The sequence below is a fragment of the Muntiacus reevesi genome, chromosome 1, assembly GCF_963930625.1.
Source record: "Muntiacus reevesi chromosome 1, mMunRee1.1, whole genome shotgun sequence".
NCBI classification, from domain to species: Eukaryota; Metazoa; Chordata; class Mammalia; order Artiodactyla; family Cervidae; genus Muntiacus; species Muntiacus reevesi.
Genome location: NC_089249.1, coordinates 88,593,966 through 88,619,559, shown reverse-complemented (window position 1 = coordinate 88,619,559; position 25,594 = coordinate 88,593,966). Strand labels below are relative to the sequence as shown.

At 43.2% G+C, this 25,594-nt stretch overlaps 1 protein-coding gene across 1 annotated transcript in view; it reads left to right on the top strand.

Moving 5' to 3' along the window:
* PTGFRN (prostaglandin F2 receptor inhibitor) overlaps positions 1-24,070 on the top strand; it is an 83,555-nt gene extending 59,485 nt beyond the window's left edge. Inside the window, exons 6-9 of the mRNA XM_065906208.1 lie at positions 3,006-3,425; positions 12,959-13,066; positions 18,552-18,857; positions 20,604-24,070. Of these exons, the coding sequence (XP_065762280.1) occupies positions 3,006-3,425; positions 12,959-13,066; positions 18,552-18,857; positions 20,604-20,770 (1,001 nt within the window). The 3' untranslated portion in view covers positions 20,771-24,070. The remainder of the gene's footprint in view (positions 1-3,005; positions 3,426-12,958; positions 13,067-18,551; positions 18,858-20,603) is intronic.
* Positions 24,071-25,594: the final 1,524 nt, after the last annotated feature.

The following is a 25,594-nucleotide window of genomic DNA, read 5'->3' as shown; positions in this document are numbered from 1 at the left end:
AAGCTAAACTAATCTTGATCATAAAAGATCTTCACGACCCAAATAATCACGATGTTGTGATAACTCACCTAGAGCCAGACATCCTGGAATTCGAGGTGAAGTAGGCCTTAGGAAGCATCACTACAAACAAAGCTAGTGGAGGTGATGGAATTCCAGTTGAGCTATTTCAAATCCTGAAAGATAATGCTGTTAAAGTGCTGCACTGAATATGTGAGCAAATTTGAAAAACTCAGCAGTGGCCACAGGACTGGAAAAGGTCAGGTTTCATTCGAATTCCAAAGAAAGGCAATGCCAAAGAATGTTCAAACTACCACACAATTGCACTCATTTCAAACACGATGGTAAAGTAATGCTCAAAATTCTCCAAGCCAGGCTTCAACAGTACTTGAACCATGAACTTCCAGATGTTCAAGCTGGATTTAGAAAAGGCAGAGGAGCCAGAGATCAAATTGCCAGCATCCATTGGATCATCGAAAAAGCAAGAGAGTTCCAGAAAAACATCTATATTTGCTTTATTGACTACGCCAAAGCCTTTGACTGTGTGGATCACAATAAACTGTAGAAAATTCTTAAAGAGATGGGAATATCAGACCACCTGACCTGCCTCTGGAGAAACCTGTATGCAGGTCAGGAAGCAACAGTTAGAACTGGACATGGAACAAAAGACTGCTTCCAAATTGGAAAAGGAGTACATCAAGGCTGTATATTGTCACCCTGCTTATTTAACATATATGCAGAGTACATCATGAGAAACGCTGGGCTGGATGAAGCACAGGCTGGAATCAAGATTGCTGGGAGAAATATCAATAACCTCAGATATGCAGATGACACCACCCTTATGACAGAGAGCAGAGAAGAACTAAAGGGCCTCTTGATGAAAGTGAAAGAGGAGGGTGAAAAAGTTGGCTTAAAACTCAGCATTCAGAAAACTCAGATCATGGCATCTGGTCCCATCACTTCATGGCAAATAGATGGGGAAACAGTGGGAACAGTGACAACTGCAAATGTTGACTGCAGTCATGAAATTAAAACACTCTTACTCCTTGGAAGAAAAGTTATGACCAACCCAGACAGCATATTAAAAAGCAGGGACATTACTTTGCCGACAAAGATCCGTCTAGTCTATGGTTTTTCCAGTAGTCATGTATGGATGTGAAAGTTAGACTATAAAGAAAGCTAAGTGCCAAAGAATTGATGTTTTTGATCTGTGGTGTTGGAGAAGGTTCTTGAGAGCCCCTTAGATTGCAAGGAGATCCAACCAGTCCATCCTAAAGGAAATCAGTCCTGAATATTCATTGGAAGGACTGATGCTGAAGCTGAAACTCCAATACTTTGGCCACCTGATGTGAAGAACTAACTCATTTGAAAAGACACTGATACTGGGAAAGATTGACGGCAGAAGGAGGAGGAGAAGGAGACAACAGAGGATAGGATGGTTGGATGGCATCACACACTCAGTGGACATGAGTTTGAGTACACTCTGGGAGTTGGTGATGGACAGGGAGGCCTGGCGTGCTGTAGTCCATGGGGTCGCAAAGAGTCAGACATGACTGAGCGACTGAACTTAACTGAACTGAGTCTTGATCTTGCTTCCCCCACCTCCGTCTTTCTGTTCTCCACACCCCTTGCCTACCCCTTTCTCTTTCTTTTCTTTGATTTGTCTATTCTCAGTGTCTCCACTTTCTCTCCTCCTATTCTCTAATCTCCTCTCATCTGGCTTTTGACCCAGATGACTAGTGAGTGACATACTGCAAAATCTAATGGGTAGTCATCTTTCTTGACTTAGCAGGATTTACCACAGTGATCATTCCCTCTTCTTGGAAATATTTTGGTTTCTCCTTGGTTTGTGGGACACCATCCTCTCTGGGCTTTTTTCCAACCTTGAGCTCTTCTCAGCTTCCTTTGCTGATTTCTATTTACTTTCCTGACCCTCAAACATTAGATGCCTAAGAACACAGTCCTCAGACTCTTTTCCTGTTTAGCTTCTAGTGATCTCTTCTAATCTCACAAATTGAAGCTCCAAGAAGGAATGTGAGTGGCTCAGTGGAACCTCAAGAATCAGTAATTCTGGAGAGACCCTGTAACATACGTGTTGTCCTAATAGTTTGGTGGAACAACTATTCCCCAGAAAACCCCAGCATAAAAATTTTGTTTTGTAACTAGATGGGTTACAGAATTATATCATTAAAGGGTAAAAGGGTTGTATTTAACTCATTTATCTATCCACTCAGCAAACATTTAGGTATCTTCCAAGTGCCTGGCATTGAGCTATTAATATTATAATATAGATGAATTCTAATGTGTGTATGCTTAGAGATTAATTTTTTTTTCTGACAGAGAGACAGGAAGTAACACAGTTAAGCCTTTAAGATAGTAGCCTTGGATGCTAGTTCAGAATTAAAATTAATTAAATTTTAATTGCATCTCTGGAAATGACTATGCATCTTTGCAGTCAGATCTTCATACCCAGATCTACATGTGTATGTTGCAGTCATGTTAGTAATGACCTGTTCTATAATGTTACCATCGTATGGTGAAACAGCGGTAGAACCCATTTCTCACTTGCTCTGCTACTATCCTTGCACCCAGGGGAGCCCCAATGGGGAGAGGCAGGTGGCAATGCCTAGAGCTGCATCTTCCCCACTTCACTAGAAGCAAGTTCTGGCTCACATCCGTGGGGGCACCAACAGCTTCCCAAATTCTCACTGTGGGTGAGACTTCTCAAGGCTTCTCAAGAGAATCCTTCAAAGCAAATTCTCACCCATCGATCCTCTGTCCTCTCACACCTATTAAATTGAAGCAGATTGCTCTGCCTCCTCCAGCGTGGTGGTGTTCAGCCTGCTTCCTGACACACGCTATTTTCTTTCTGAGTTTCCAGATTTTCCTAAATGCTATTGTGTGGCAATTTACAAATAACTTTCTATTTCCTTGACATTGTGCTTTCAGATGCATATCCATTTAGCTAATCCTGTTAGAAATCACGTCTTTCTGGTACTTCATTGCAGATTCCGTGCTTGTGGTGAAGGCAAGGCAGCCCAAGCCTTTCTTCGCTGCCGGAAATACATTTGAGATGACTTGCAAAGTGTCTTCCAAAAATATTAAGTCGCCACGCTACTCTGTTCTCATCACGGCTGAGAAACCCGTTGGGGACCTCTCCAGTCCCAATGAAACGAAGTACATCATCTCCCTGGACCAGGATTCCGTGGTGAAGCTGGAGAACTGGACAGATGCCTCGCGGGTGGATGGTGTTGTGTTGGAGAAAGTGCAGGAAGATGAATTTCGCTATCGAATGTACCAGACTCAGGTCTCAGATGCAGGCCTCTACCGCTGTGTGGTGACAGCCTGGTCTCCTGTCAGGGGCAGTCTGTGGCGAGAAGCAGCAACCAGTCTCTCCAATCCTATTGAGATAGACTTCCAGACCTCAGGTGAGCAGGGAAACTTGGTACGTCATAGATTGACTGGAAGAGACCATGGGCTTTTGATCCAGTGGCCTCATTTTTTTTAAACAGCTTAATTGAGATGTAATTCACATGCCCATGCAATTTACCCATCTAAATATATAGTGTGTATTTAAATACACTATGTATGTGCTCAGTTGTGTCTGACTCTTGGTGAACCCATGGACTATAGCCCACCAGGTTCCTCTGTCCATGGGGTTTCCCAGGCAAGAATGCTAGAGTAGGTTGCCATTTCCTTCCCCAAGGCATCCTCCCAACCCAGGGATTGAACCCTAGTCTCCTACATGTGCTGCAGGATTCTTTACCACTGATCCAACAGAGAATGTACTATACTATAGTATATTTAGTATTTAAATACTATACTATAGTATTGGGTTGGCCAAAAGTCCATTCAAGTTTTTCCATAAGATGTTACAGAAAAACCCAGACAAGCTTTTTTGGCCAACCCAATGTTTATACTGCACTATAAATATAAATGTATAGTATATTCACAGAGTTGTGCAACCATCACCACTATCAATTATAGAACATTTTCATTACAATCAATAGAATCCTGCACCCTTAGCTGACACCCTTTAGTCCTCCCCCTCGCCCCCTCAACACCCCCAACTCTGCTCCCCAACCTCCTGTCCCCTGGAAACCACTTACTTCCTTTCTGTCTCTGTAAACTTGCCTATTCTGGACATTCCACATAAATGGATTGTAATATATAGCCTTGTGTCTGGCTTTTTTCATGTAGCATGTTTTCAAGAGTCATCCACACTGCAATATGTATCAGTACTTTGTTCTTTTTTTTTTTTAATTACTTTTTGTTCTTCTTTGTTCTGTATTTTTTTGGTTGTGCCTTGCAGCTTGTTGGATCCTAGTTCCCTAACCAGGAATTGAACCTTTGCCCTCAGCAGTGAAAGCACAGAATCCTAACCATTGGATCACTAGGGAATTTTATATATATATATATTGTTAAAGAGAGTTGCAGCCTTTTATTTAGTACCCAGAGAATGCCAGTAATTTAACATGCTATCTTGGTAAATGTTGCTCACAGAGTTTTAACAAGAATAAAAATAAATGTAATAATTTCTGTGTCATCTTTGGCATGTTGTAAATTCAAAATGTTAGCTGCTTTTTCTTTTTAGCAGCACTGAGAGGAAAAAGCACTATAAAAATGCAGTTCTGGATTTGGTCTTACATGAAAAATGTAGTACAGTGAAAACTTTAATGTCAAAAGGAACAGTGCTTTAAAGAAGAAAGGGAGAGTTAGTTGCTCAGTTGTGTCCGACTCGTTGTGACCCCGTGGACAGTAGCGGACCAGGCTCCTCTGTCCAGTAAATTCTCCAGGCAATAATACTGGAGTGGGTAGCCATTCCCTTCTCCAGGAGATCTTCCCAACTTAGGGTTTGAATCCAGGTCTCCTGCATTGCTGGTAGCTTCTTTACCATCTGAGCCACCATTGAAGCCTGCTTTAACTAAACCATTTGTAAAATAAATGAGATATAAACTCATAGTCAGAAAAAGAAAATATCATTGTCTGAATATTGGGGACCTTTCATTTCATTTTCAGCTTTAAAGTTTTTAAGTACCTGTGAATCAAATTTACACACAACTTTTACTTAATGTCATTTTTGTCTTGAGAAATGCAAAATAATGCCAGTAAATACCACATATTCTATATCAGAAAATAAGTTTAGGAATTTCAAAGTGCTTGGGAAGTGTTAGCAAGACTTTTTTTTTTTTGGTGGCTATAGCAAACTGTGCTCTCTCCACATAAACCTGTGTAACTCAACTACAAATACTACTGATTGATTTTAAAAAGTCAAACTCAGGAAAACCACATATTCCCTCCTTTTTTTACTTGAGCATTCAATGCAAAAGAAATTCTCATTAGCACTTCATTTCTATGACTGAATAATATTCTATTATGTGAGTACACCACATTTTGTTTATCTATTGATCAGCTAATGGACATTTGAGTGTTTCCAGTTCTTGATTATTATGAGTAATGCGGCTGTGAACATCTGGGTGCAGATTTTTGTGTGAACCTACTACCTTTACTTTGACCCTCATTTATTCCCCAAATATTTATTTGTTTACTTTTGGCTGTGCCGTGTCTTCGTTGCTGCACACGGGCTCTCTCTAGTTGCGGAGAGTGGGGGCTGTTCTCTAGTTAGTTGCGCTGTGCGGGCTTCTCTTGTGGTGGCTTCTCTTGTCGCAGAGCTCAGGGTGTAGGCACGCAAGCTTCAGTAATTGCAGCTCCCCGGCTTTAAAGCCACGATTCAGGGTTCAGGGACAGGTCAGTCGTCGTGGCACACAGGCTTAGTTGCCCTGCGGTACGTGAAATCTTCCCAGACCAGGGATTGAACCCATATCCCCTGCGCTGCAAGGCAGTTTCTTAACCACTGGCCTACCGGGGAAAGCCAGCCCTCTCATTTTTAAAACAGATCAGTTGACACACAGCTATATCAGCTCCTTCAGGGAACATGGCAGAGTATAAAGAAAGAGGGAACCGGACCTCCAGAGGCGTTAAATGACTTGCCAAGAGTGAAAGATTCAAAGCTAAGACCCACGTTTTATCCAGCCCGTGGCTTTCACTCTTGGAGGTCCCTAGGACTGAAGGTGGTAGGTGCTACTCTTGGTCTTTTCACAGCAGTGTTTCCATACACGGCTGAGCAGCCCAACCTTGGGCCTCACCTTTGCCTTTGGACTAGGAAAAGATTTCCAATTAGTCGAGTCTCCAGAGCTGTGGTGGTATGTGTGACTGTGTCTGTCGATCTGCTTTAAGAGTAATTATTTGCAGTGTTCATCTGTGAGAGGGTTAATTAAAACGGGAGCATTTTGGTGTCTGTTCTGAATGATTTATCTTTGGTAAGTCAAATGTTTTTATGCCTTAAGTTGGGAAGATCTACTTTTTTTTTTAATAGCATGTATACATATTCTCAAATGGAAATGTTTCTTATTCATCTGTGTAGTTCATTAAGCTCCTCTGACAAATCTATGTGTGTTTCAGCAGGTAGATGATTTAAAAATTTTTTATTCCCAATCTTATTGAGAATATCAAAGTGAGCGATCCTCACTGTTGAGTTTAATACTGAGTGTTTTCACTAAATCTGCCCTAGATTCCAGTTAGAAATTTCTAAATGTATAAAATCATACTCACCTATAAAGATTCAAGTGTTAATTGAATCAGTACAATGAATGCAAGATATTTGTTGAATTGCATTTATGTTAAAGGTAAGCTAAATCTTAGTAAAGTTTGTTTTATATTAGTATTTATATTGTAACTTTTTATAGTGTATAATGAAATAATCTTCTGGCATCTAATAATCTCTTTTTTGTTTTTTTAAATTTTTTAATTGGAGGATGATTGCTTTACAGTGTTGTGTTGGTTCCTGTTCTGGCATCTGATAATCTCTCAACCTTTAATAAAGAGTGAATATTGATTTTAGACCCTTGGAATTGGAAAGAACAGAGAAAATACAAGTGTCTCTTATTTATTTTCTTATAATAGCTTTATTGAAATAAGCCTTAATATACCATAAAATTCACCCATTCAAAATATCAATTTAATGGTTTTTAGTATATTCACAGATATATATTGTACAACCATTGCTAGTATCTAATTCTAGAACTTTTTAATCATTCCAAAAAAGCAAACTCTTGTACCTGTTAATAATCATTCCTAACTTTACCTCTAGCCTCTGGCAACCACTATTCTACTTTCTCTCTCTATAGATTTGCCTTTTTAAACATTTCATATGATTTGAAACATATATGTGGGCTTTTGTGACTATCTTCTTCTGCTTTAGCATTATGTTTTCAGGATCTATCATATTATGTCATGTATCAATAATTCATTCCTTTTTATCGCTGAATAATATTCCAGTGTAAGACTATACCACATTTTGTTTAGCTGTTCATCAGTTGATGGACCTTTAGATTGTTTCCATCTTGTGGCCATTATGAATAATAATATCCTGACATAAATGTTAGTGTACAAGTTTTTGTGTAGACATTAAGTTTCCATTTCTACCTAGAAGTGATGCTAGGTCATCAGGTAACTTTTTAATTCTTTGAGGAATTGCCAAATATTTTCCCAAAGCAGCTGCACCATTTTGCATTCTGACCAGCAATGTGTAAGGGTTCCAATTTGTCCTCATTCTCACTGGTTAGTTATTGTTATTCTCCATCTTTTTTTTTTTTTTAATTATAGCCAACCTAGTATATGTGAGGGCTTCCCTCGTGGCTCAGTGGTGAAGAACCTGCCTGCCAATGCAGGAGGCATAAGAGATGAGGATTGGATCCTTGGGTTGGGGAAGATCCCCTGGAGAAGAAATGGCAACCCACTCCAGTATTCTTGCCTGGGATATCCCATGGACAGAGGGCCCTGGCAGGCTGCAGTCCATGGGGTCATAAAAAGAGTCGACACGACTTAGTGATCAAACAGCAACAACAAGTGTATGTGAAGTAGTATTTCATTGTGGTTTTAATTTGTATTTCCATAATAACTGTTGATGTTGAGCATCTTTTCACATACTAATAGTTATTGGTCATATGTGTATCTTCTCTGGAAAGATGTCTATTCATACTGTTTACCTCTTTTTTAATTGTTTTTTTTTTAATTGTTGGCTAGTGGAGCTTTTCATACTTTGAATACAAAAGTCCTTTAACAAAATACGTGATTTGAAAATATCTGTTCTGTATGTTGTCTTTTCACTTTCTTAATTGTGTCCTTTGAAGCACCAGGTTTTTAATTTTGATGAAGACCAATTTATCTACAGTTTATTTTTGTTGCCTGTGGCTTTGGTGTCATATCTAAGAAACCATTGCCTAATCCATGACTGTGAGGATTTATACCTATGGTTTTAGCCCAAACATTCAGGGCTATGATCCATTTTGAGTCAATTTTTGTTTGTGGTATGAAGCTGGGATTCAGCTTTATTCTTTTGTGTGTGAACACTTAGTTGTGCTGGCACCATTTGTTGAAAAGTCTATATTCTTTCCCCCATTGAATTTGGTGCACTTGTCAAAAGTCATTTAACCATAAAAAAAAAGGATTTATTTCTGAACTTTCAGTTCTATTCTGTTGATCCTTTTATCTTTTCCTGTACCAGAATCACATTGTTTCATTACTATAGCTTTCTAGTAAGTTTTGAAATAAGTGTGACTCTTCTGGCTTTGTTCTTTTTCAAAATTGTTTTGGCTTTATGGGTCGCTTGCATTTCCAAGTGAATTTTAGGATCAGCTCATTAATATTTTCAGAAAAGATAACTGGGACTTTGATAGGGATTGTGCCAAATTTGTAAATCAGTTTGGAGAGTATTACTGTTTAACAATATAGTTTTCTAATCCATAAACATGAGATGTCTTTCCATTTATTTGGGTCTTTTAAAATTTTTCAATGGTGTTTGTAGTTTCCAGCATACAAATGTTGAACTTTTTTCATTAAATTTGTCCTAGGTATTTTATTGTTGATGCAACTGTAAATTAATTGCTTTCCTAATTTCCTTTTCAGGTTATTCATTGCGACTGTATAGAAACTGAACTGACTTTTTTATACATTGATCTTGTATCCTGCAACCTTGCTGAATTTATTAGTCCTAATAGTTTGTTGTTGTTGTTTTTGTTGATGGCTTAGGCTTTTTAAATATAGGACCATGTCATCTGCAAATAGAGATAGTTTTACTTCTTATATTCAGTTTTCCTTCAGTTCAGTTCAGTCGCTCAGCTGTGTCCGACTCTTTGCGACCCCTTGAATCGCAGCATGCCAGGCCTCCCTGTCCATCATCATCTCCCAGAGTTTACCCAAACTCATGCCCATTGAGTCGGTGATGCCATCCAGCCATCTCATCCTCTGTCGCCCCCCTTCTCCACCTTCCCCCAATCCCTCCCAGCATCAGGGTCTTTTCCTTAATGCCTTCTAATTAATTTTCTTGCTTAATTGTCCTGGCTAGAATCTCTAATAGAGCGTTGAACAGTAGTGGCACAAGAGAACATCCTTGTCTATTTCCTGATCTTGAGGGAATTTTTCCTGTTAAGTATCTTTTACCCTTAAGTATCTTGCTAGCTATAGGTATTTCATAGACAGCAAATATTGAGTTGAGGAAGTTTTCTTTCATCCCTAATCTGTTGAGTGTTTTATCACGAGTAAGTGTTGGGTGTTATCAAATGCTTTTTCTCTGACTGTTGAGATTCAGATGATTATGTGGGTTTTGTTCTTTGTGTTATCTGTTTTTATTGTCTATAGGATTTTATTCCATTTTGTTTTACATTTGTTATTTGATGTTTCTTTAAAACTATTATGAGAAAGAAGGGAGACATAAAATCTTTTATATGTATTTCTAGGTGAGGAATGGGTATTGACTCTATTACTCAGTTCTTTAAATCTCATCGTAACAGATAAAATCACTGTAGCTTACAGGTTGAATAGACTGCTTAAGGTTTTTGCTTTATTAATTCCATGGAGTTGTCATGGGTTCACAGTTTAATTAAGAGGAGCTGCATCAAATCCAACACCCAGTACATTGCAATAGCCCTGAATAGCTCCACGAGAATATTGACTTGATACTGAAGAGCTTTCACTTCCTAAAAGTCATCGGCACACAGTAAAATACATGTAACAAAAAGGTCTTTCCTGGTGTCCACCTTTTTGTCCTCTGTTTTCAGGACACTTTCCTCTTGGTATAAGGACCGTGATCCCCAAGGGGCCTTACTGAGTTGTGACATCTTCTGACTCTAAGTATCTGGGGTTTAAATGTGGTTATATGGTTTAAATGTGATGATGTTACATATTTAATATTTGATGTTAAAAGAATAATAATAACATTTTTCTTCTTAATAGAGAAGTTTGAAAATATAATAAAATACAAGGAGGAATCACCCAATCACCCTTCATCTTACCAGAGACTGTTAATTAGTGGTATTTGTTATCTTAGAATTTTTCCCTTGCATGTTTTCTTCGTGACTTTGAAATCAGGCTGTATATGCAATTTTATGACCTGCTTTCCCCCACTTTAACATTATAAGATAAGCATTTTCCATGTTATAAAAAATTATAGGTAAATACCAACTTTAATGCCTACACCTGCTAGAATTTGGCTAACTATTTCCCTACTGATGACATGCAGATGGTCTGCAGTTTTGGCCTTCACAGAAATACTGTCCTTTATAGCCTTTGCTTAGGGGCTAGAGTTGGAGCATGGTTTGTGTCAATGTTTGTATTTAAAAGTTAAGTGGTCCGTGTATTCCACAGATAGAAATCTGGGGACATGTAGTGGCCCTAGTTGTTCACTTAGATTATCTGTGCCATAATCTGTCATCTGTGACGCTAACCAGACACATCCCCTCACAAAAGCAGCATTAGCCAGAAATTGACCATAATAAAAATATTTCTAAGCCTGGGATAATGACCCGTATTAACAGTGAGTTGTTGATTTCGTCCGAAGGAGATCCACTGCTGTGAATAGTTACAATGCAGTCCTTTTCCCTGGTCCTCGTCTGTGTGCTGAGAATGGCACAGATCCTCTCTTGTTCCCACGGCCACGAGGAGAAATGAGAACTGTAACTTGTGATCCAGAAGGCATTTTGGGGTTCTTTGGGAAATGAAGAGAAAGGGAAATTTGTCCAAATTAGGTAAAGAAAATATGTCCACATTTCTTTGCTGTTTCTAATTAAGTAAAGAGGAACCGAAATCCATTATGAGGCTCTCCTTGTGTTTTATTATCTTGTGTTCTCTGAGAAGGTGCCTGGAATGCTTTAAGCAAGCCCCATAGTATAGTTCTATTTTTAACCATGAAATTTCTTGTCAGAGGAAAAAAGTTTAGTCCCCATTGCTCACCATGGTTGCTACTAACCTGTCCTCACAGATGACCATAAATGGCATGAAGTCCCCACAGTCATCACCACTGAGCCAACTCAGAGCAACTGGCTTAATCCTTTCCCACCTCACTGCTATAAACAGAGCAAATCCAGGGTGGTAAGGACCTGAGCAAACCATGGCCAAGAGCCGAGTTAATTGAGGGACACGATGCCCAGAAGTGGGTCACGTTTCCTTGTCCTTTTCCCTTTCATCCCCTTCCCTATGTCCTGGAACTGCCATTCTATTGAGTTCTCCATCCCCTAGGCCCAATCTGAGTGCTCAGCAGAACCAACCAGAGCTGTCTGACACCTCAAGGTTTCCATGTTCTACAACCATCCTTCACTTTTCTCCCAGCAAAACACACATTACTCATGAACCTAGTGTTAGAAAAGCCCTCTGTTGAATTCATCTTACTACTTATGTTGAAATAAAAGTATAGCCTTTTCCATTCTTTGCCTCATTGGTTCACATGACCTTTTAACTCTCTTTCTTACAGTCATTTCTTTTGGATGTTAAAAAGTACCTTTTCCTTCCTGATAATCTGATTTTAAAGGTAGTTACATCTGTATTAGTTTTGAATGAGTTTCAGAATCAGTGTCCAGGGCCATCTATCTTTACTTTCAAGAAAACGCAAGGGAAATCCCATTGCATTGGTATTCTGGAATCGTCTTCAGGCTTGCCTACTCCTAGATGTTAGAATTGGGATACGGTAACTATTAAACTCTTAGGCTCAGTTGGCTTAAAGCTGCTTAATAATTTCACCTCAAAAGTAAGCTGTCAAAGGGTTAAAACCAAAGAATGCAGTACCTAGTCCTTCTCTGCCTCAGGAGGGGATTGGAGCTACAGGTTTCTTCCATACAAGGCATACCTTTTTTCAATATAATAAGTCATTTATTTGTGCATAGTAATGAAACAGCACAATGATAATTATCCCTACAGCCAAATGTATCCAACTGACTCTATGGTAGATATTATTAACTTATAGCCCAAAATTATTTTTACTTTACCCTTCATATTTTCTTGCCCATACATATGCTCATTACCTTATAACTTACAAACTTGAAACAACCCTGCCTTGCAGTGAATCAGTGATACTATGAGAAGTCAGCATGGTTTGTGTAGAACCATCTTCTGGCCTTTGGGAGAAGGAAAGGGGTCGTTTATAGAAGTAAACTGGGTATTAAGGGAGGATTCCAGTAAAGCAGGCAGGACAGGTTCTGTCTGGGTAGTATTTAAAAGGAGTTTCCAAGCTGCCTCCATTTCCCCCAGCAGATTGTAATCGCCTTCAGCCATACCTCGTAGCAACATCATCATTGTTGGCTTGTCCGTCTCCCTATTGGATGTCAGCCTCGTAACAGCCTGAGCCACTCTGGCCTGGAAGTGAACTGTGTGGAGCCAGAAGCATCCCCGACTCTACCAGGATGGGAGGTGGGGTGGTCTCGAAATGAGACTGTGGTTGGAATCTTAAGGTGAAGCTTATTCATGTCTCTCTGAAGAGAAGAAAAACATCCTTAAAAAGCTATTATTTTGTGGATTTCTCGCCCAGTTCCAAGGAAAGGGACCCCACATTTAGATGCACATTTGTGCACCAAGAATGGGATTTAAACAAAAGTGTGAAAGAGGATCATGAAGTGATGTTACTTTCTTCCAGGTCCTATATTCAATGCCTCTGTGCATTCGGACACGCCGTCGGTCATCCGGGGAGATCTCATCAAATTGTTTTGTATCATCACTGTCGAAGGAGCAGCCTTGGACCCAGGTACCTCTCTCCATCCTTTCCCCTTCCTCATATTGCTTTTTTAAGTGTTTCTCATATCATCCCCACTGTGTTACAAATGTGAAGTTCAGGGATTGGATTGGCTATTTATTCCCAAAGTGCCTAGCTCGGTCCTTTGTATTCAGTAGATGTTTACTGAGGACTTGTTAAAATGGATGCCACTATCTGTTAGATGGTTTGAAAACACAGCAAGACATTTGAATGCAAGTTCTCATGGTGATCCAGTGGCCACTTCAGGGGCTAATTCCAGTTGGTTTGCAACCCACTGGCAGAGTCCAGCTCCCTTCTGTTTTGTCTTTTGTTTATTCCTTCAGATGGTTATTGAACTCCTATAAACAGATGCTGTTCTAGATACTGGGAATAGAGAGGCATGATCAAAATATTCTATGTCTACTTTCATGGAGCTTGCAGCCTAGTTTATTAAACAGACAAGAAAGAAATCGCCATATATGTAGTATCAGATAGTGATTAACACTGGAGAAATACAAAGCAGAGTAAATGAGTGGCAAGTAACCAGTGTATTCTATTGCAGTTTAAACTTTTAGAAAATCTTTGTAAATCTTTTCTTTGCAGAAAATATTAGCACTGCCAACAGGATGCCCAAGAATTTTGGGCCAGCAACCTTATACCTTTTCTGTTTGGCCCCCTTAGTATGAATTGCTGTGCTTCTCACTTAGATCCTCAGGGTTTGAAAGAATATTAAATGTATGCAGGTGTGTCTCTGCCTTCTAAAGAGCCTGTGGAGACCCTGACTCCCTGCCTAGGGGCTGCCCATGCTCTGACCTCCGATGTCTTGTACTGCCTTCTCCATCATAGGCAGAGCCATGACCTCACACAGCTTTGCACCTTGAAAAGGCCAGATTGTGCAGAGATCACTGAGTTCTTGGTGGAGACCACTGGACATGTGGCCCTAGAGTGGAAATGAAGCAGGTCTTCATTCTGTGTTAAGGGCAAGCTGTCCGTAAACAGGGTGGGCTGTAGTTGATCTTGTGTGACCAACAGGAGCAGAAGCTCCTGAGGTCTGACTCCCGCATGGCCCCCAGCTGAAGGTTCAGGTGCGTCTAGCTCAGGGTCAGCAAACCTCTTCTGTAAGGGACCCAGGTAGGGAGTATTTTCAGGGTTTTTTTTTGGCTCTGTGGGCCAGATGATCTCTGAGGCAGTTACTCTACTCTGCTGTTATAGAGGGAAAGCAGCCAAAGAGAACAAACAAATGGGCCTGGCTGTGTTCCAGTGAAACTATTTACAAAAACAGGTGGTGGGCTGGCTTGACCTGCAGGCTGCAGTTTACTGAACCCTACACACGTTGATTGATACCAAAATTGACTCTTGTCAGGGAACCTAAATATGATTGAGCTTTAGAGGTTAAAAGAAAAAAAAAGGAGAAGGGTTTATGGAAAACATAAGAAAGGGAAAAGAAAAAAAAAAACCCATCCAAAACAAAGATCAGTCAACTCTGTCCTCTGTGGTCAGGAAGGAGCCACCACTCCTATGGAGGCTGTCAGGAAAGGGGGAGCAGGGAGGTACTTTGCAAAAGTTGAAATGATTTAATACTATTTTTGCCTCTAAAATTTATTTATAAAAAATGTTTTTTAAACTTTATATTTTGTCTTGGCGTATAACCAGTTAACAAACAATGTTGTGAGGGTGTCAGGTGAGCAGTGAAGGGACTCAGCCATACATATACATGTATCCATTCTCTCCCAAAGTCGTCTTCTATCCAGGTTGCCATATAACATTGAACAGAGTTGCCTATACTATATAGTAGGTCCACTGCAATATTCTTGCCTGGAGAATCCCATGAACGAAAGAGGTTAGTGGGCTAAAGTCTTTGGGGTCGCAAAGAGTTGGGCATGATTGCACACGAGCCACCTAGATTCTTATTGGTTATTCATTTAAAATATGACACTGTGTATATGTCCTCCCTAACTATCCCTCCCCCACAATCCTTCTGTTTATAAAAAATTTTTAAGCTCATTTATAAATATACAAAAATGTAACATTTAAATGTCTTTCTCATAAATTAATGGGTCACCAATTGTGCCCTTAACATAAGTCTTTCCCTCCAATGTAATCGCAAAAGCTATAGGTAGCTGTTATCTTACACATCACAATTTTCCAGAACTTTGCACTCTTGGACTGCATGGTAGAAGACTCTGAATAATTAAACACAAGTTGTGGTTTTGTTTTTCCTCATGTTTCCTATGGGCTATGAAGGAATTCTCTTCTGGAAAGGACATGTGGCCCAACTGGGCCAAGTGCCAACACAGGGGGAGGGATGGAGAGGATCACAGCTCTTTAGAGGCAGGGTCTTAAGTCAGATTCCCTGGAAGCAAAGCCTGAGACAAGCATACCAGTGATTAATTGAAGATGTGCCCTTAGGAGGAAACTACGAGAGACTGAGGGAATCAAGGTAGAACTAGGAAAGAAGCCAAGCAGAGATCTGAATTCAGAAGAAGTGTTAAGTCCCTATGGGGCGCTCCAGAGCATGGATTATACCATAGAGTGTGACCTTGTTGAGCTAAGGCTTTTATACCTACCCTCCGCAGTTGTTAGTCATTGCCCACAGTGAATGGCTTGGGGGGGTGGGCAGCGTGTCTTCACCTCCAGGGGTGGCTCTCCTGGCAGAGAGAGCCAGCTGAGGACAATCCTCTGGAGAAGGGTTCAGGTGTGAGAGCTTAGCAGCCAACACCTAGAGCAGTTGGGGGCCCAGCACTCCAGCTGGTCAGAGCAGGGTGCCAGGAACATCTGCTGCAGGCAGGAGTGCCCTTCCTGTCAGGGCATCTCCTGGCACAGAGTGTGTATGTTGGACTGTGGAGATAAGGATGTTCATGGCGGCCACCTCTTACTGTGCACTCACTACATCCCGGGTGCTATTTTAGGCATTTTATACAGCTGACTAACCCTGGGTGCTATTGTAATTTCCTTTTAGAGAGGAGGAAACTGAGTCATTGTGAACTTAAGTGACTCACCCAGGTCGCATGGCTGATGAGAGCTAGGACTCTAGCCTGAGTAGCCTGACTCTACAGGCTGGCCACTATACTATAAGGCATGGCTGGATGGGGGTTAGAGTCCAGGCACAAGTAATATGGACACAGCTGTGACTCTCTGCCTTCAGAAACGCCCAGCGCCTGCAGGTGACAGCAGCCCTGAGCCGGTTTTCACTGAGAACCTGGGAGTGATCTGCTCTGCCCAGGCACTGGCCAGGATGTGAGGGCATTGACCACATGCCCTCTGCCCTCAGGGAGCTGGTCATTTGGCAAGAGATGGCCTGCACGCTGCACTCAAACGTTTTGCTCAAGTGCCTCGGTGGGTTGATGGGAAGGAAAAAAATGATATTTTGGTGCCTCAGAGTAGAGAGCTGACATCACATGTAGAGTTGAGATTTGTCTATGGCCATTAACATGTTAGGCTATCCACTCCAGTATTCTTGCCTGGAGAATCCCATGGACCGAGGAGCCTGGCAGGCTACAATCCACGGGATCTCGGAGTCAGACACGACTAAAGCAACTTAGCACTTCACATTTTTATTGTGAGTTGAAAAGGAATTATCATTTGAACAGCTTTGTAGAAATTCTCACTTTGGGGGAATTCCTTGGTGGTCCAGTGGTGAGGACTCCGTGCCTAACCACTGCAGGGTTCTATCCCTGGTCAGGGAACTAATATCCCACAAGCTGAGAGACGTGGCCCCCCCCAAAAAAGAAAAAAATTCTTGCTTTTAATTTTGCTTACATTCTTTTTCTCTGTGTAAGCATCTGAATATGATTTATTTGCCTTATAATGTGCTTTTTGAGGTTATTAGTGTATTTTTACTAAATGGATGTTACTTTTTGTTTAATAAAAATTGTGTCATTTAACATTTGTATAGAAAGTCTTGTCAAGTGAATTTAAGATAAAGCAGTGTCTGTGGCCTGCTTGCTTGCCTGCTGGGCGACTCTCAGACCTGACACAGCTGCTATCACTTGGTAACTGTCAGAAGAAGAGGTCAGAGGCTTAGGGTGTGCAGCCTTATTTCCACGTTCGATGAGAATTACCACTTGTGCCAAAGTCGTCTTACTCTTGTGCCCACATTAATTTATTTGAGGCTGTTAGAACCTTAATTTTGCAGAGTACTTTACGATTCCACAGCATTACTCACTGGGACTGTTAAACCGTGTTCAATTTTCTCAGCTTGACATTTTTTTCCTCTTGTTTTGAACTTAAGCACTTCAGGGGGGAAGAAAAAAATCACAGTGAACGATAAAATCTAAACTGTTTACAACTCTCCATTTTGTACGATTCACTTTATTATTTTTTTTTCCATTTTTCCTTCCAGTTTTATTAAGATAAAATTGACATACATCCCTGTACAGGTTTAGGGTACACAGCATAATGATCTCACTTATATACATCATTAAATGGTTATCACAATAAGTTTAGTGGACATCTGTCATCTCACATAGATACAAAAAAGTGGGGGTTTTTTCCCTGTAATGAAAACTCTTAGAATTTATCCTCTTAACATTCATATACATCATGGAGCAGTGTTAACTATAGTCATCATGTGTATACTACATCACTAGTATTTATTTATCTTATAACTGAAAGCTTGTATCTTTTTTTTTTTTGAGCCAATTCAACATAAATAAGATTTATACAATTTTCACGAAACAGTAGAATACAAATTCTACTCAAGTTCCCATAGACTATAAACTAGGAGACTCTGGAACATATCCAGGGACATAAAACAAGGTGCAAAAATTTCATGATCTAAAGATATTGAAATCATCCAGAGTCTTTGAACGATTCACTTTATGTCCGTGTTGTCGCTTACAACTAGTGTCCTTCCAGTCTTGGGTTCTTCTGCCTGAAATGCTGAAGGACCCTGCTTTCTTTGGGGGAGAGAGCAGTCTATGTCACCACACACTAACTTTCCATCACGTGTTCTGTAGAGGAGACATTTTGGGGCTTTGTTCCTTTAGCTGGGTGGTGGCCGTGGCCTGGTTTAAAGGGTGGATTCTGCAGTTGAACCCCTGGGTTAAGCCACATGCTCTGCAACCTCCCAGCTGTGTGATCTCAAACAAGCTTAATAGGTCCCTCCAGAGATTAGAAAATGTGACCGTACCTTCATATTTGGTTGTTGAGAGGCTTCGGGGACACCTAAGGTCCCCAGAGCCGTGCTGGCCCCCAGTCAGGCTGCATGTCTGCTAAGTCGCTTCAGTCGTGTCCGATTCTTTGCGACACTGAAGTATACTGAAGTATAGCCCGCCAGGCTCCCCTGTCCATGGGATTGTGCAAGCAAGAATACTGAAGTGGGTTGCCGTGCCCTTCTCCAGGGGATCTTCCCAACCCAGGGATCAAACCGGAGTTTCTTATGTCTCCTGCATTAGGCAGGCGGGTTCTTTACCACTCACACCACCTGAGGTGTTATCCATACTTGGAACTTCTGCCTGTGCCACTGATCCCAGGGTTTTGGCTTGGTCATCCGTAGACGACATGGCCTTTGACGTGTCCTGGTTTGCGGTGCACTCTTTCGGCCTGGACAAGGCGCCCGTCCTCCTGTCATCACTGGATCGGAAGGGGATTGTGAACACGGCCCAGAGGGACTGGAAGAGCAGCCTCAGCCTGGAGCGCATGAGCGTGCTGGAATTCTTGCTGCAAGTGCATGGCTCCGAGGACCAGGACTTTGGCAACTACTACTGCTCCGTGACTCCGTGGGTGAAGTCACCCACAGGCTCCTGGCAGAAGGAGGCAGAGATCCAGTCCAAGCCCGTCTTTATAACTGTGAAGATGGATGGTAAGAGTGACACACAGTAACCTTCTCAGTGTTTGGGGAATGTCTTCTCCGTGCATTTTGCCACCCCTGATGGGATCCAGCTTCTCACCCTTTGAGGAATGTGCCTGCTTTCTCTCTAGCCTGGCTCGGGCGTGTACCCAGAAAGAGCACACTCAGCCCTTGCTGTTTTCCCAGCTTAGGTACCGGGTGTGCTGGAGGCACCATTGGGAAGTGATTTTTTAAACTTACTGGACAGATTTTCGATGCATTCTGTAAATTCTAGGCATAGTCACTTTGTTGTATCTTAGAGTTGGCACGGATTCTGCCAGGCAGGGACAGAGAAGAGCATTGAGAGAATGGGCCAAGGTCTCTAGGAGGGGCTGTGAGCGAGTTCCTGCCCCTTTTGCCCTTCTACTGGTCCTGTGCCATGCGAGTCGCTCAGTCGTGTCCGACTCTTTGCGACCCCATGTACTGCAGCACATTGGGCTTCTCTGTCCATGGGCATTTTCAGGCAAGAATACTGGAGTGGGTTGCCATCTCCTCCTCCGGGGAGTCTTCCTGACCCAGGGATCAAAGCTGGGTCTCCTTGTCTCCTGTGTTGCAAGTGGATTCTTTACCCACTGAGCCATCCGGGAAGCCCCTTACTGGTCCTCCTTTTGGTGATAGGGGTCTCCTCCCATTCACTAGTGCAGGGAGGGTTCTTCACAGAACCCTGAGATGGGAGGGGGCGCTCCCGGCCTCATTGGCTCACACTGATGGCCAGTCAGCCTAATTAAGTGATCGGGGGGGTCCCCTCCCCACCCTTCTGCTCTCTGAGCCTCCTGGAGTGGGGGCACATTTTCCTTGGTTAATGGAAAACTTGTCTTCTCTGCAGAAAGTGTCAGAGTAAGTGTGAATTGAAAAAACTCATGGACAGAATTCAAGTCCAGGTGCCTGGAAGGATTAAGTAAGAGCCTTCGAGTGTGTTTCCCTGACGATGTGTCAGTTTGGCGGGGACTGGAATTGGAGCCCCAGCTCTTCCACAGACGACTTAGTCTTTCTAATCCTTTGTGTCCTCTCTTGTTAAATGAGATAATGATGTCTCGTGGGGCTGTTGTGCTAAATGCCAGGCAAACAACCACGGTGCCAGCCTCTACCCAAGGTTTGCTGGTAATTTTGGGGACAGGGACTTTGTGGGTGCAGGATCTGAACTGTATGCATTCCGGCAACTTGGTCAGTGATACCATACTTGCCTCTTAGAAATGTCTTGCTTGAAGTCATTCCGTATGAAAATCCAGATTTACTGAACAAGCAGGGAGTGATTATTCACTTTGCTAGATAATTTACTATAGTGTTACTTAAAATAGCTCCCCTAGTACACTTCAGTTATCTGATGCATAGAATTGATTTATGTACAGTTTTTTTTTAAGGATGCATCTGCTACTCAATGTGTGGTGCCCTTATACTGACTTTTAAAAATCAATCTCCTGCCAAAACCCTAAAAAGCAAGTTGACATTCAAAGATATCGAAGGAAATCTTTTTTTTCTGGGTTCCCCCCCAGCACCACCCCGCCTGCTGTGGAATTGGGTGGGGATATATTTGCTCATTTTTGGACGCCTTTGGCTGAGCTGCTCTTGTCTCAAACCCTGTGCTAGGTGCAAGACCCGTGAGGTCAGACTCCTGGGGGAGACCCCGGGCAGTGGAGGGGGGAGGCGATGGTCTCCCCTGAGCTTTCCCGCCCCACAATTTGCATCACTAATTCTGTCCCTCTGATCTCTCCCTCCCAGTGCTGAACGCCTTCAAGTACCCGCTGCTGATTGGTGTCGGCCTGTCCACGGTCATCGGGCTCCTGTCCTGCCTCATCGGGTACTGCAGCTCCCACTGGTGCTGTAAGAAGGAAGTCCAGGAGACCCGGCGAGAGCGCCGCCGGCTCATGTCCATGGAGATGGACTAGTTGGTGCCAGAAAGGCCGAGACTGAGGGACGGTCGAGGAGCGGTTTGGGCGAGATGAGGACAGCAATCTTTTAACGCGAAGTGTGTTACACTAAAAACCAGTCCTCTCTAATCTCAGGTGGGACTCGGCGCTCTCTCTTTTCTGCATGTCAAGTCCTGAGCGCAGACATGTTTACCAGCACACGGCTCTTCTTCCCACGGCACTTTCTGATGGAACAATTGAGTGTGTGTTTTCCTGACGGTGGCTTTTTAATGGTTAACCTCTAATTTTTTTCTCCTACTGGCTTATAGATCTCTGACTTGTGTGTGTTTCTACCTTTTGTTTTGAGGGGTTGCAGTGAGAAAGGGGTGAAGGCGTTCAGAGTTCTTTGTCTCGGGTGAGATCCGTACGGCTTCCGAGTCGGAGGCTCGTGCTAAGAGAGCTGCTAAAGGCGACCCTCTACCCCGGCCGAGGGACAACACAGACCAGTGCTGAAGGCTAATGTGTGGCTTTTACTACCCTCCCACCCCCTATTTTCCAGGGGGTTTAGGCTACATTTAAAATCTAAACCTGCAGTCCGTAACTTCCTATCAAGCCCAAATGCATTTTGTTTTTTGGTTTTCTGCTTCTCTGCCCCCTTTCCACTTCTCTCGTATTTGCTTTATGTGCGAGTGCTGAAATGGCCCTGGAATCGAGAATTTGGCTCTCCACCAAGCACCTTATCTTGCCACCTTAGCCTTAAGAATGAGTATGAAGAAAAATGCACAGCCCCCTCTGTCCAGGGCAGTGAGAAGGCCTGCAAGGAAGAAGAGGTCGGGGACAAGGAAAGGAACAGACAGTCACTCCCCATAGTTCCGAGGCTACCATGCCTCAGGGGGCCCCAGAGATTGCAGAAGGGAGATATCCTGGAAGTTTGATTTCTGCAGTTCATGCCAGAGGGTCAGTAGTGCAGGGGTGTGTCAGGTGGAAGAAGCCACCTCTCTTCCCTGTCCCGCCCTTTGTGAGAGGCTAAAGCCTTGTGGGTCTGCAGGGGGAGCCACAGACACCCCATGTCCTTCACGGGCCACTTGGGCTCTTTAATGTGAAGTCGAATTGCTGCTTGCAAGACTGACTTCACAGAATCAGAAATTACCCAGAAGAACCATGCATTTTCTGTGACCTTGTCAGTCCTTCAAGTCTTTTAAAAAATCCCCTGCAGGGGGTTAGTGAGAAAGGGTATACTTTGTGGTGTGTTTGCTTTCCTATTAGGAACACAGAGGAAACCCAGCAATTTATTGCCATGTGAACAGCCTACAAAGTAGATCTGAGAGTGGTCCACTTTGCCCGATCACTCGTACCAGGAGTAGGACAGCGGTCCCCAAAAGATCTGTGACTTGCCCCTACACAGTGCTGGCCTTTCAGAAGCATCCCAGTGGGGTTTTCCGGAGGCTCCCTCATGACTCAATCCCCACATTGCATTCTGCGTGCTTTTACCCTGGCTCTGAAGGACCTAATACCGCTTTGTCTTCCAAAAGGGAAAAAAAGATTCATTTGTTTTGAGCAATAAAGTAATACAAAATGATGGCCATTCACGTGCGGCTCTCTGTCACAATGGGCCGGACGAGCTGGACTGCTCCCAGCTCACCATCTTCCCTTCTACTTCCCTCACTCTGTTGCCCACGATTCATTCTGCACATATCACCAAGTCACCCCCAGACGGCAGATTGCCACCAAATTTTTCCTTTTGGTTTTGCCCATCGAGGGGCCCGCTCACATGATTGAAACTAGATTCTGTACTAACGGTAGCAGCACAGAGGAATTCCGGGCCTAGCATCTGTGGTGGGAAGATGTACCGCAGGTCTGCTCTACACGAAAGACCAGGGGAAGGGGAAGAGGCTGTGATAGCACTAGATTGGGGTATTTCCTCCATGCCATTTCCTAACTGTGCCATCTCAGAGGAGGTGAGTCACAGGTGATTGTGCAAATAGGAAATAAACACAGGTGCTGCATTCAGAACAGCCAGTGCCCTTTGAGCCCTCACAGTGATCAGCCTCCTAAAAGAAGGTTCAGGATTGTTGCAGTACAGGCCCTTGGAAGGAGGAAAGGATACTTGGCTTTGGATGTGACCCGGTGGCCCCAGGTGTATGTAAAAACGTGGACGGGTTGCAGCAGACAGCCTGTGGCAGTAAAGGTGACACGTGCTCACACACTGTACGTTTTCCTTTCAGACTGCTGTTGCAGTTCACGGCTGGGGCTTTTATGGCGTTTACTGTGCCCCTAGCCCCACCCTCCATCCACTGGGCTGGTACCAAGTAGGGAGAAGTCACAGGGCATTGTACCAACGACCTCCTTCCTTCCAAGGACATAAACATGGCAGGAACATGCGTCCTGGTCAGAGGGTGAGATGTACTCTTGTTATACCAAATAGGGCCCCCTGCTCAGTGCTTTTCTGGAAAAGCTTCCCGCAGAAGCACTGGAATGAAGGCAAGGACCCAGCCACGACTGACACGGATGAAAGTGCACTGCTTAACACAAAGAAACTTGATAGAAAGTTTGACTTTTTTTTTTCCTTCTAATCATAAAAATATCCCCAGAAAGAGCCTAAGCTATATTCAGATAAAAGCCTGAAAAGTACTTTCCATTGTTTACTTTATAATGTTTACATATACTTTTCACTTTTTAAAAAAAAGAAAATGCCAGCTCTGACTTTTTAACAACTTTTCAGATTTTTCATGGGACAGTGGAACTCTGACTCACCAACTGGAGTTAAAATCTTAATTTAGAAATGTATTTATTTGTGTGTTTTCTCCCCTCCTATCTATGTGGCTTCCCCTAAGATCCTGGTCAAGGTGGCTTCTCTGCCCAGACCCTTGTCTATTTTCCCTGGTGGCTCTTGCTTTGCAGACTGCCTGCAGCCATGATTTTGTCACTGACATCTGTGAGCCAAAGACTGAGCCTCTTTAGCAGGAATAATAAGCAATACTACACAACTTGCTACTTTCAGAAAACCTTTTTTTTTTTTTTTTTAAACCTTCACCGATGACAACAGAGGAAGAAGGGAACTGGGATTTGGGTAAGTTCTCCTCCAATGTTTGACCAAATTCTCAGTGATAAATATTGTGTGCAGATCACTAGGAGAAAAAAGTTGACTTTCTTTCTTTTTCAGCGTGGCACATACAGATCTGCCGAATTTTACGTAGACAAAAGAAAGGGTCTTGTGTATTTTTGTCCATATCCAATGTTATATGAACTAATTGTATTGTTTTATACTGTGACCACAAAATATTATGCAATGCACCATTTGTTTTTTATTTCATTAAAGGAAGTTTAATTTAAACTGAAGTTGTGTGGGGAACTTTTATCTCCTCCGCGTAAGGGACTGTGGCTGAATTCCCTTGCCACTTGAGAACCTTCTCATGTCTTGGAATCCCTTGAAAGTGTTGTAGATGTTCGCCAAAGATAAAAGAAGAAATGGATTTAACGGGACCACTAGTGAGATTTCCACCAAGCGGAAAAGTGAGGGCTGGGGCCCCTGCTGAGGATGATCTCTCGGTCTCTGCATGCATTTCTCACGACCTTATAGGACCCTTGTCAGGAAAGAGAGAAGTTAGAGGCTGTTCCTCTCTTCGGATGAGGAAACACACCCAAGTTCTGTGACCATGTCATGCCTGGAACAGAACAGCTTTTCTGACTCATGACCCAGTCTGGAGCCAAACAGGTTCAGAAGGTGTTAGCCGCTGTGTATTATGTAAAAACAATCCTTTCCCCATGCTGCTGGCTTCAGAGTCCAGGGCAGGAGAGAGTGCTGGGGCTCCCACCACCCTGCTGGCTCCAGGAGCAGCCGCTCAGCCTTGGCCAGCCTTCCCTCTTTGTGTCTTGGGCAAGGACCACCTCACTTGTGAGGTCTTCAGAGGCTGGATCTGTGTCCTGGTTAACTAATCTCGCCTGGGGCTTGGCCCTGGTCCAGGCGTATGGAAGGGACTTGTTTTTAGCTGCCAAGTCGTGTCCAACTCTTTTTTAACTCTGTGGACTGTAGCCCGCCAGGCTCCTCTGTCCATGGGATTTCCCAGGCAAGAATACTGGAGTGGGTTGCCATTTCCTTCTCCAGGAGATCTTCCCAGACCAGGGATTGAACCCACGTCTCCTACATTGGCAGGCAAATTCTTTACCACTGAGCCACCAGGGAAACCCCATAGAAGGCACTAGAGATTTATGAATGCACAGCGAATGCTGTCCTGTGGGAAATGGCCCAACACTGCATGCATTTCCATGAAAAGGGAGGATTCTGCTCACATCGAAACACTGACACAGTCAGAGCTGGTCTGCAGCGGTCCCACACCTCTTGCTGAGCCTGTACCTGCCTCAGTTTATATTAAAAGCAAAATAAAAACTTGCTCACACACCTCCCGTGGCCAAGGCATTGTGCTCAGCACAGAAAACCTCCCACTTGTGTCCTTTCCTAGAGGGCTTGGCAGCTGCTGTTGGCTCATCCAGAAACCTCTTTCCACCTGTTCCAACTCCTGCTTCTCTGTCAAGTCTCAGGGAGCCTTTATCTGCCCCTCTAGGCTAGAAGACAGATGCTCTGGTTGTCTGAGAGTGGCCCGAGGGCAGGGACCTCTTCCCACTGTGACAATAGCTAACTAACACTGGGATGCTCTGGTGTGCTCTGCGCCTGGGCGAGGGCACAAGGGCTTCCCAGGTGGTTCAGGCAGTAAAGAATCTGCCTGCCAATGCAGGAGATGCAGGAGACACGGGTTCAGTCCCTGGGCTGGGAAGATCCCCTGGAAGAGGAAAGGGCGCCCACTCCGGTGCTCTTGTGGCAAGGAGTCAGACTTGACTGAGCATGCATACGCATGCAGTCGCACC